Source organism: Mandrillus leucophaeus, unplaced genomic scaffold, assembly GCF_000951045.1.
Source record: "Mandrillus leucophaeus isolate KB7577 unplaced genomic scaffold, Mleu.le_1.0 Scaffold338, whole genome shotgun sequence".
NCBI lineage: Eukaryota > Metazoa > Chordata > Mammalia > Primates > Cercopithecidae > Mandrillus > Mandrillus leucophaeus.
The window spans coordinates 2623756-2636782 of NW_012103565.1; the positions used below are offsets into that span (position 1 = coordinate 2623756).

The 13027-nt window shown below is 40.1% G+C and overlaps 1 protein-coding gene across 1 annotated transcript in view; it reads left to right on the top strand.

The window, feature by feature from the left end:
• Positions 1–2003, top strand: part of SPRYD7 (SPRY domain containing 7) — a 23013-nt gene extending 21010 nt beyond the window's left edge. The window contains exon 4 of the mRNA XM_011988776.1: positions 1083–2003. Within this exon, the coding sequence (XP_011844166.1) occupies positions 1083–1180 (98 nt within the window). The 3' untranslated portion in view covers positions 1181–2003. The remainder of the gene's footprint in view (positions 1–1082) is intronic.
• The last annotated feature ends 11024 nt before the right edge of the window (positions 2004–13027 follow it).

Genomic DNA, 13027 nt, shown 5'->3' on the forward strand with positions numbered 1-13027 from the left:
AGAACATTTTCTTGGCCCAGATGCAGCCCGCACCACAGCTACATTCCTGTCCCAGGGGGAGTAATCACTGTTGGATGGCAGTGCTAATTATTTACTTGCTTTGCTTTACGGTCATGTTTTGTTTTGTCATCACCGGGGTCAAGTTAATGAACATACTCACCACCCCAAAGGTTTCCTTCTGCCTTTTATATCCTACTTACCTCTCCCTACCCCAGCCCCAACCAAACAACCACTGATCTGCTTTCTGTCACTACAGATTAGCCTGCATTTTCTGGAGTATTATATTAACAAAATCATATGGTCTTTTCTTTTGGTCTGGCTTCTTTCACTCAGCACAATTATTTGAAGATTCATTTATGCTGTAGCATATATCAATAATTCATCAGTTTTTATTGCTGAGAAGTGTAGCACTGTGTGGATATATCACAATTTCTTTATCCTTCACCAGTTGATGGACATTAGGCTTGTTTCCAGTGTGGGACGATTACAAATAAAGCTATCGTGAACATTTGAAAATATGTCTTTGGATATACACATTCATTTCTCTTGAGTAAATGCTGGTAAAAACATTTCGAAGCTGAGTAAGGCCTGCAGTCTAGTTCACAGTAGTGTGCCAATGTCAGTTTCCTGGTTTGGATGTTGAGCTGTAGTTATGTAAGATGTTACCGCTGGGGCAAACTGGACAAAGGGTGTACTGGACTCTCAACATTTTTGCAACTTCCTGTGAATCTATACTTTTCCAAAGTTAAACATTTAAAAAATATATATATCTTAATTGTATACAATTGAGAAAATACAGATAAGCAAATAAGAAAAAAATTACTCATATTCACATCCTCTTGAGAGAATTAATAATATTTTTATATATATCCTTCCAATGTTTTTGACAGATTTTGATTTTTGTTGTGGCTGTTTTTACCCATAGGATTATGTTTTGTATCAGGGACAGCAGATATATTTATTCTTCTTACCTATTAATATTGTAGTATTATGGAGACAGTTTATTTTATTTTATAATTATGTATTCATTCAAATTAAAGTGTTTGTTTCTAACTTATTTTCTTTCTTTTTGTATCCTTTAGTTGATGACAGTGCAATTTTGGATTGCCAGTTCAGTGAATTTTATCATACGCCTCCACCTGGTTTTGAAAAAATATTATTTGAACAGCAGATCTTCTGAATGTATTTGTTTTTGAAACTTGTATTTCTGCACTGTTAAAAAATGTTTATCATTTAATAAAACTTTACCTGGCCTATAGATGAAAATATATTCTTAAAAATATGCTTGTTGATGCTGTGTAAGGAACCAGTGTATTCAGTATACCACCCTGAAGTTGTGATTTGAAATACTTTATGTTTTGTGAAATGAAAATAAGCATTTGGGCAGTTTATTTAATTCTTATTTAAATAAATAGAACTGTGGGTTTAATTAACAGTATAATATGGCTATATATACATATATATATTTAAAGGGGACTCTTTCTTACATAATATATTTGTTTTGATAGAGATACAGAGTTGGGCGGGTGTTTTTGTCACTCTGAAGTTTAGACCTCGTTAAGTATTTTAGGTCTGCAATTGGATAATTTTGCTGCTTAGTGTCCTTTTTTATATACAATATAACAAAGTGAGAGAAATTTATGTTATTGGCAATTTCATTTTTGGCAATCTATTTACTGTATCATGTACCACTTTTCTTAAAACTTACATTGCTTATTTTGTTGTGTAATGTCGTTGCTTTTGATTTGCTTTGTGAAAGGAGATAAACGTTTCAGTAATTCTCAGAGCATTTTGTTGCCTCAGGCTGTGTTACCTCAATTTCAGAGTAAGTAGTGGTTGATTAGTAATGTAGTATACACTGGCAGACATCTAGAATAGTATGATGCTTTATATTTAAATGAAATTATTCTTTTAAGGACTTTTATTTGTATGTTTTCTGTAAGAAATAATAAAATAATTGTAATTAAGGAATATGCCATACTATATTAAACATATTCTTCCTATTTTGTTAGTTATACACTAAATTCACATCACCTGTGATTATTTCATTTCCGAGATAAGTGAATCCTCTTCATGACCCTGAGTCTTTGCCGGGTTCCTAGAATCACTGTCCTTTAACTGTTAACGCCCTGGAACCTGAACCAATTACTCTATACATCTTTAGATATGTTGTCTGTTTTCAAATGAGCATGGCAAGGATGCATACATTTCCCTCCTTTATCAACTAGAAACAGTACATTGTTCAGGAAAACATGGGTGTTAGAGAGAGATCCAAATTGTAGTTTTGCTGCTCATCCCATTTTCTCCTCTCCAAGTCTCAGATTCCCATTTATAAAAGGAGCAATCATACTGACATAAGATTCTATGATTAGATAAGGTAATACATGTATAACACCTTAATAATCATAGGCACTTGCACCAGGTGCGGTGGCTCACACCTGTAATCCCAACACTTTGGGAGGCCAAGGTGGGCGGATCACAAGGTCAGGAGATCGAGACCATCCTGGCTCGTCTCTACTAAAAATATAAAAAAAAAATTAGCCAGGTGTGGCAGGCGCCTGTAGTCTTAGCTACTCAGGAGACTGAGGCAGGAGAATGGCATGAACCTGGGAGGTAGAGCTTGCAGTGAGCCGAGATTGCCCCACTGCACTCCAGCCTGGGTGACAGAGCGAGACTGTGTCTCAAAAAAATAAAAATAAAATAAAAATCATAGGCACTTAATAAGTGTAGTTTCCTGGATGGTAAAGCATCAGGGAGAGTGGTTTTCTTTTTTTTTTTTTTCTTTTTTTTTTTTTTGAGACAGAGTCTTGCCTTGTCACCCAGGCTAGAGTGCAGTGGCAAGATCTCGGCTCACTGCAACCTCCACCTCCCAGGTTCAAGTGATTCTCTTGCCTCAGCCTCCCGAGTAGCTGGGACTACAGGTGCCCGCCACCACACCCGTGTGATTTTTGTATTTTTAGTAGAGATGGAGTTTCACCATGTTGGCCAGGCTGGTCTCGAACTCCTGACCTCATGATCCACCCACCTCGGCCTTCCGAAGTGCTGTGATTATAGGCGTAAGCCACTGCGCCTGGCCAGAAAGGGGTTTTCATGATGTGCCTCAGACCGACAACATCAGCATCACTGGAGCTTGTTAAAAATGGACACTCTCAGACTCCACCCCAGACCCACCAAATCAGAAACTGGGGCATAGCACCCAGGAATCTGTGTTTGAACAGTCCCTTCAGGTGAATCTGATACACACTAAAGTTGAGAACTGCTGTTCAGTGGAGAATTATTTGCCTACTGTAAATTTTCTAAGGATTTATGATGGGCTATTTTTGACCCATAGGCTCAAAGAATCCTGCAAAATCCTTTTTTATTGTTTATTTGGCAGACAAAAATGTGAAAATATGCTTTGAAAAGGTAGATATACTGGAGTGATACTTATTTACATAAACCCCAAATTTTTCCTCTGAAGGTATATGAAATTTAGCTATGTATGTATTACTTATGCATTTTGTCTGGCTTTCTATCATAATTTTAATTTGTAAAGAATGTGCTTATTTGGGAAAGCAAATTAAAGTGACTACTGTTTGCTATTGTTATGATGTTATCTACCTCTTTTTTTATTTTTTTTTAATTTTATTTTATTTTGAGACAGAGTCTCGCTCTGTCACCAGGCTGGAGTGTAGTGGCGCGACCTCAGCTCACTGCAACCTCTGCCTCCCAGGTTCAAGCAATTCTCCTGCCTCAGCCTCCCGAGTAGCTGGTTCTACAGGCTCCCGCCACCACACCCGGCTAATTTTCATACTTTTAGTAGAGACAGGGTTTCACCATGTTGGCCAGAACGGTCTTGATCTCTTGACCTCGTGATCCGCCCACCTCGGCCTCCCAAAGTGCTGGGATTACAAGCATGAGCCACTGCGCCCGGTCTCTACCTCTCAGGTTTTTTAAAGCCAACCTTTTGAAAATCATATTCTTTTCTCCCTCTAATTATACAGCAGAGACATAATACTAAAAATGATACTTAAGTTTATGTCCATGACAACAGTTTGGTGAAATCTAGGTGTGTTTTCATCTCCATACGTATCAAATTTGTCTTAAGAAAATTACATTGAGCTGGCTGTCCTTCCACAACCCATAACCTTAGTCTAATCATGAGAAATGAGACAAATTCAGAGGGGCATCCTATGAAACACTTGATGGTGCTCCTCAAAACTTTCAGGGTCATCAAAACATGGAAAGTCAGGGAAACTGCCACACCCAGGAGGAGCTGAAGAGGACATGACAAGTGTAATGTGGTAACCGGATAGGGTGCTGGAGCAGAAAAAGAACATTAGATGAAAACTAAGGAAATCTGACTAAACCATGAACTTTAATTAATAATGTATCACATGAACTGTAACAAATGAACCATACTAACATAAGATGTTAATAACAGGAGAAACTAGGAGAGGATATATATGGGAACTTGATGCTGTCTTCTCTTTTTCTATAAATACAAACTGTTCTAAAAAACTAAGTCGACCGGATGTGGTGGCTCACATCTGTAATCCCAACACTTTGGGAGGCCGAGGCGGGTGGATCACCTGAGGTCAGGAGTTCAAGACCAGCCTGGCCAACATGGCAAAACCTCATCTCTAACAAAAAATGTAAGAATTAGCCAGATGTGGTGGCATGTGCCTGTAATCCCAGCTGCTCGGGAGGCTGAGGCATGAGAATCACTTGAAACTGAGAAGCAGAGGTTGCAGTGAGCTGAGAAGCTGAGACTGCGCCACTGCACTCCTGGGTGACAGAGTGAGACTCCGTCTCAAATAAATAAATAAAGTATATTTTAAAAAGTACATTGACTAGGAGAACTTTTAAAATAAAACCTTTTGTTAAGCCAATAGAATGATACTAGTACAGTATAATGCCCATACCTTAAATATATAATGATAGCTAAATATGAATGTAGATAGGACACAAAACATTCTCGTATTTTAACATGCAAAGACTTGCATTTTTTCCTGGCTCAAGAAGGCATCGTTCACTGGCTTGATTCTGTTTTTGCAAAAGTCCATTTGTCCATACTAGTGTAGTTTTTCACACTCAGACTGAAAATTAATCAATGATATATTTTCCATATTATTTCAGTGATTTAAACTTTGCGAGATATGTTAAGTATACGAAACGAAAATTTTATGAACAATCAGTTTACATATTAAAAACCAGAAAAAGAATTTGGTTTTTAACTGCCTTTGGCTCATCAGGCAAAATTACTGGGCTATGTTGTAACTTGGATTACAAACTATTATGGGTTAAGAATGATATAAAATTGTAATTTGAATTAAGGCTTTTCTAAATCACTAACAAAAGCAGACAAATGCATGGTGTTTTACTCACATCTTTTTACTTTATGTTTACTTCTTAACGTAAGTCTAGATAGGGACCAGAAGCATAGCTGGAGATGTAAGTGAAATCTTGAAAGTGGTAAGAGACATTAAATCAATAATTTATTTTAGAGAATACAATAACCCTGAAAAAATTGTGAGAAAAGAATCTGTAATCCAAACTGGAATTTTTCTGTATGCAGGCATAACCAAGCATAGTACTCGTAAATGGAATATAATCAACTATTACTTATATTAATTTGCATTATTAATGCAACCTGGCAGGGAGACACTATTGGGAGCCGACTGGGCTGTTCATATGGATGAGTGGAAACAATAGTAGAATCAATTAACTATTGTTCTTCCATTTACTGTGTCAGATATGAGACTGTCTTCCAACTTGCTCTTTTAAAATAATTGGGACCAAATTATTAAAGTAAATAGTGAATACGAACACAGAATAATGTTAGCTATAATTAGTGATGTAAATGAATCACACCATCCAAGAGTTCTATGGAAATTTAAAGGAAAAGTTGTCCCATTATTGGCTGAAATCTGTAACCTGTAGTCTCAGAGGAATCATTACAAGATAGTCATTTAACAATTGAATCACCTATGTGTTGTGTTTCATAAATACAATCATGTTGCTTAATGATGAGGATAGTTTCCGAGAAATGCATGTTAGGTGATTTCTTCATTGTAGGAACATCATAGAGTGAACTTACACAAACCTAGATGGTACACACCTACAGACCCACACACCTACAACCTCCTACACACCTAATCTATGTGGCATAACCCATTCTTCCTGGTCTACAAACCTGTACAGCATGTCACTCTATGGCCTACTGTGCACAGTTAAAGCACAATGACAAGTATTTGTGTATCCAAACATAGAAAAGTACACTAAAAATATAGTATAAAAGATTTTTTTAAAGATATGCTTGTATAGAGTACTTACCATAAATAAATGGAGCTTGCAAGACTGGAAATTGCTCTGGGTGAGTCAGTGAGTAAGTGGTGAGTGAATGTGAAGATCTAGGACATTACTGTACACTACTGCAGTCTTTATAAGCACTACACACTTAAGCTACACTAATTAATTAAAATTTTTTTCTTCAATAATAAACTAACCTTAGCTTACTCTAACATTTTTACTTTATAAACATTTAAACTGGAGCCAGGCGTGGTGGCTCACGCCTGTAGTCCCAGCACTTTGGGAGGCCAAGGCGGGCGGATCACGAGGTCAAGAGATCGAGACCATCCTGGCCAACGTGGTGAAACCCCGACTCTATTAAAAATACAAAAAAATTAGCCAGGCATGGTGGCAGACACCTGTAGTCCCAGCTACTCAGGAAGCTGAGGCAGGAGAATCACTGGAACCGGGGAGGCAGAGGTTGCAGTGAACTGGGATCACACCACTACACTCCAGCCTAGAGACAGAGCAAGACTCAGTCTCAAAAAAAAAAGTTTAAACTTTTTAAAATGTTTTTACTCTTTTGTAATAACACTTCACTTACAACACAAACACATTATATAACTGTACAAAAAGATTTTCTTTGTATCCTTATAAGCTTTTTTTCTATTAATTTTTTTTAACTCTTTAATACTTTTTTGTTAAAAACCAAGACATAAACACACACATTAGCCTAGGCCTACAAAGGGTCAGGATCATCAATATCAGTGTCTTCCACCTCCACATCTTGTCCCACTGGAAGGTCTTTAGGGGCGATAACAGGCATAGAGCTGTCACCTCCTATGATAACAATGGCCTCTTTTGGATACCTCCCGAAGGACCTGCCTGAGGCTGTTTTACAATTAACTTTTTACATATATATATATAAGTAGGAGTACATTGTAATGACAAAAATTATAGTACAGATTGGTCCAATGGCAGTGGGTTATCAGAATATATTAACATTTAGTGTCACTAAAGTTGGTATACAGCCCACCACTGTTAAATTTGAATGGCTTACTTTTAAACAAAACAAAAAAAGAAAAATAGGCTGGGTGCACTGGCTCGCATCTGTAATCCCAGCACTTTGGGAGGCCGAGGTAGGCAGATCACTTGAGGTCAGGATTTCAAGACCAGCCTGGTCAATATGCTGAAACCACATCTCTACTAAAAATACAAAAATCAGGCCTGGGGGAGCACATCTGTAATCCCAGCTACTCAGGAGGCTGAGGCAGGAGAATCACTTGAACCCAGGAGGCAGAGGTTGCAGTGAGCCAAGATAGATAGCACCACTGCACTCCAGCCTGCACGATAGAGTGAGGCTCTGTCTTAAAAAAGAATCATATAGTATATACATAAATCAGTAACATAGTTGTGTACTATCATTATCAAGTATTATGAACTGTACATAATTGTGTGTGTTATACTTTTATATGACTGGCAGTGCAGTAGGTGTGTTTATACCAGCATCGCCACAAACATGAGTAACATGTTACACTAAGACGTCATGATGACTCTGATATCACTAGACAACAGGAATTTTTCAGCTCCACTATAATCTTATGGGATAATTGTCATATATGCAGTCCATTGTTGACTGAAACATCGAGTGGTACATGACTGTACTTAAGATAGTCCCTGCCCTAAGGCCGGGCACGGTGGCTCACGCCTGTAATCCCAGCACTTTGGGGGACTAAGGCAGGAAGATCACGAGGTCAGGAGATCAGGACCATCCTGGCGAACACAGTGAAACCTCGTCTCTACTAAAAATACAAATATATATATATTTATTAGCCGGGCATGGTGGCATGTGCCTGTAGTCCCAGCTACTTAGGAGGCTGAGGCAGGAGAATGGTGTGAACCTGGGAGGTGGGCTTGCAGTGAACCGTGCAGTGAGCCCAGATCGCACCACTGCACACCAGCCTGGGCGACAGACAGACACTCTGTCTCAGAAAAACAACAACAACAAAAAGAAGATAGTCCCTGCCCTCAAGGAACTCTGCTAATAATTGTAATTCATTCTTAAGTATGGCTCTAGATTATCCAAGATATGTTGATAATTGAGAAAAGCAAGTTGTTAAACATTTGTATGTATAATTTTATCCATTAAAAAAACCTAGAGCTTTATGCAGAGGAAAATGTATGAAGTAATGTATACCAAAATATTGTATCTTAGGAATAAGAATATAGAGAACTAGCTATTTTATATTCATCTGATCATTTTTCTACAGTTAACATGTATTATCTCACACCTGTAAACCCAGCACTTTGGGAGGCTGAGGCAGGAGCCCAGGAGTTCAAGATCAGCCGGGGCAACATCGCTGCACCCTGTCTCTACAAAAAAAATTTCTTTTTAATTAGCTGGGCATGGTGGCACACATCTGTAGTTCCAGCTACTCAGGAGGCTGAGGTGGTAGAGTCACTCGAACCTTGGTGGTCAAAACTGCACTAAGCCCTGATGGCACCCATGCACTCCAGCCTAGGCAACAGAACAAGGCAAAAAAAAGTTTTTTTCGTTCTTGAGTTTTAAAACTTTTTCTAAGTAAAAGGAAAGAAGGATGCTGTAATGAGGCCCATATACTTAACAATGGTGACTTTTACATACATAACTAAAAATCCAAAAAGCTGCGGTAGTGGCCAGGCGCTGTGGCTCATGCCTGTAATCCCAGCACTTTGGGAGGCTGAGGCAGGGAGATCACCTGAGGTCAGGAGTTAGAGACCAGTTTGAGCAACATGGAGAAACCCATCTCTACTAAAAATACAAAATTAGCCGGGCATGGTGGCACACACCTGTAATCCCAGCTACTTGGGAGGCTGAGGCAGGAGAATCGCTTGAACCTGAAAGGGTGAGATTGAGGTGAGACAAGATCGCACCATTGGACTCCAGCCTGGGCACCAAGAGTGAAACTCCGACTCAAAAAAAAAAAAAAAGCGACTGTAGAATTACTTAGTTACAGGATACAATGCGTTCCATGGTGATTGATTTAGAAGGACCCAGACATGTTGGTCAACAGCATACCAAGCAATAAAATATACCCACTCTCTAGATCAGGGAGGGAATCGTGCCAGGGAAGCATGTGTGGTAAGCCAGTAACAGTAAATCCACATTTTATTGTTTTTATTTTTTCAGATGGAGTCTCACTCTGTCTGCCAGGCTGGAGTGCAGTGGTTCCATCTCGGTTCACTGCAAACTCCACCCCCCAGGTTCGAGCGATTCTCCTGCCTCAGTGTCCGGAGTAGCTGGGATTACAGGCTTGCACCACCATACTCAGTCAATTTTATTTTTTTGTATTTTTAGTACAGGCAAGGTTTCACCATGTTGGCCAGGCTGGTCTCAAACTCCCGGCCTCAACTGATCCATCCGCCTTGGCCTCCCAAAGTGCTGCGATTACACGTGTGAGTCTCCATGCCCGGCCACATTTTAAGAAAGACACTGATGGCAGGTTGCGGTGGCTGACGCCTGTAATCCCAGCACTTTGGGAGGCGCAGGCAGGTGGATCACCAGGTCAGGAGATGGAGACCATCCTGGCTCACACGGTGAAATCCCATCCCTACTAAAAACACAAAAAAATTAGCCGGGTAGGGTGGCAGGCACCTGTAGACCCAGCTACTATGGAGGCTGAGGCAGGAGAATGGTGTGAACCTGGAAGGCAGAGCTTGGAGTGAGCCGAGATCACACCACTGCACTCCAGCCTGGGGGGACAGAGCAAGACTCCCACTCACAAAAAAAAAAAGAAAGAAAGAAAGAAAGAAAGACTCTGATAAACCAGTGAAGGCTATGTGACTGCTGAGGCTCTGCTTAATTGATCTATGAATGAATGAATAAATAAATAATCCTAGAGGAAACTGAGAATGTTGGAAGAAAACACTCAATCCACTGAGTAATTGAAGTCAAAGTGACTTGCAAAGTGCTAATTACTGTAGGAATAAGAGTGGAAAAAATGGTCAAAGAAATCCATAGATTGATGTGTGTGCTTCTTGTAAAGGTATCTGAGGAAAGACAGTAATAAACATGTTCAGATATCTGATAGTTCATTGCTTGAAAAAGATGAATAGATTCATTCTCTATTGCCTTGGAGGCTAAGAATTATTGAAATGTGCCAGGAAGTCATTTTCAGCTTAAGATGGTAAAGAACTTTGCCATGAGTTCACTGTTTGAAATTGTTGCCTTGCAACATAATGCAAACTTCTGGTCTCTTGAATTGTTCTAACAGGCTGTTTTTAAAAATGTAGGGTTTATTCTTATTCAGGTATCATGTCTTAGTCCATTTTGGGCTGCTAGAACAGAATACCACAGACGAGGTAATATAGAATAAATGGAAGTTTGTATCTCACATGTCTGGAGGCTGGGAAGTCCAAGATAAGGATACCAGCATCTGGTGAGGGCCTTCTTGCTGTGTCATCCCATGGTGGAAGGCATCATCACATGGTGAAAGGGCAAAGAGAAAGCAAGATGGGGCAAATCCACTCCCAAGGTAACAGCATTAATCTGTTTATGAGGGCCCTGCCCCCATGACCCAAACACCTCCCATTAGGCTCCAACTCCCAACACTCCCACAAAGGATCAAGTTTCCAGCACAGGAACTGTGGGGGACACATTCAAGCTATAGCATATGGCGAAGCTAACAGATCAGGAGATGTCTGCCCTGGAAAAAATAGTTTGCAACTCACAGTTTCCAAGAGCAGGACATGCCACACCATGCAATGCCACAAGCAAGTGCTTGCATCCATCTAGAGGCAGAGAGCCGTGGAGAAAGCATGGCCACGATTCTTTGTTGTGGTTTCCACAGCAAGGCAGGGTAAGCCAACTTAGGATTCACTTGCTTAAATAATTTCTCAGGCTCTGGGACATAGTGGTTGTATCCCTAGTTGTCTGGTACCTGGCACTGGGGTGACCAGGATGGGAATACTGACCTAGAGCCTAAGAGCCTGTATTATTTATGTGACTGCTCTTCATTAGCACAAATAAACAGCAGTTAATTATTCACCCACCATCATCCCTGGGTTACATACAGAAAAGCAGGTATGGCCCTAAGGGCAGATAGTGAGAAAACATTTTGTGTGTGTGTGTTTGTGTTCCATTCTTGTAATTCTACATACACCAAGGCTCTGAAAATTCACAATTCTTGAAACTAATGAAGTTTACTACAACCTATCTCTTGTAGTTGGTACTCTTGAATTTTTTCCTAAACTATTTCTCCAACAAAATTGATATTAGAAAAGGCTTGTTACGGCCAGGCGTGGTGGCTCTCACCTGTAATCCCAACACTTTGGGAGGCTGAGGTGGGTGGATCATAAAGTCAGGAGATCGAGACCATCCTGGCCAACATCATGAAACCCTGTCTCTACTAAAAATACAAAAAAATTAGCTGGGTGTGGGGATGGGCGCCTGTAGTCCTGTGAGGGGGAGTTTGCAGTGAGCCGAGATCGCACCACTGCACTACAGCCGGGTGACAGGGTGATACTCTGTCTCCAAAAAAAAAAGAAATGGCTTTTTACCTGTCAGGTTTTACAAATTCAGACTTTAAGATATTCAATCTCTAAAATGTCTTTTCATAGTTTTATATTCAAAGGACTCTTTAAAGCAAATATTGTATAAATTAGGTTGGGAGAAATGTGTAAAACCACCACAAAAACAATTTTCCAACATTTTAGAAGCATATGTCTCCCTATAGTTAACTGTCACGCTAGTTGTAAAACTGTTCCTGCCTATTTGATAGTGATCCTGGAAAATAAGATCGGCATAATTGGCATAATTTAATTATTTCAAGTCTATTCTCAAGGAACAGTGGTAGAAACTGCATAAGCTCTTATAATGCCAACATTATATAGCAAATGTCCTTTATGATTCTTTTGGGAGGACTGAGCTTATTCATTCAGCAAATATTTTCGGCATCTATATACCACGGACAAGGCTGGGTTGCAGATGCAAAGCTGGGTAAGACACATGCTTTACCTTCAAAGAATCGTAGGACGATGCTCATGACTCCACCAGCGCTAACAGAAGGGAACTGACAGGGACTGGTCTTTTCTAGCAACATGGTGAAAATATTTCATGGTAACAATAGACTAGAATCCTTAAGATTAGTATCACACACCTTGGTTTTGGGAATTTGTATTGTCAAGAGAGAATATTTAGTTAGAAAATCTCTTTCGTTCCTACTGCAGAGTTAGATTTTTAAGAAGTAATGATTCAGGATCTTTATTACTATTATACTTTAAGTTCTGGGTTACATGTGCAGAACGCGCAGTTTTGTTACATAGGTATACACGTGCCCTGGTGGCCTGCTGCACCCGTCAGCTCATCACCTACTTTAGGTATTTCTCCTAATGTTGTCCCTCCTCTAACCCCCAACTCCCCCGACAGACCCCAGTGTGTGATGTTCCCCCGCCTGCGTCCATTAAAAATAAAATGGGAAATACAGGCCGGGCGCGGCGGCTCAGGCCTATAATCCCAGCACTTTGGGAGGCCCAGGCGGGCGGATCACGAGGTCAGGAGGACCAGACCATTTTAACCAACATGGGGAAACCCCGTCTCTACTAAAAAATACAAACACTTAGCCCGGCGCGATGGCTTGTGCCTGTAGTCCCAGCTACTCAGGAGGCTGAGGCAGGGGAATCACTTGAATCCAGGAGGCGGAGGTTGCAGTGAGCCGAGATCGCACCACTGCACTCCAGCCTGGCGAAAGAGCAAGACTCTGTCGCCGAAAAAAAAAAA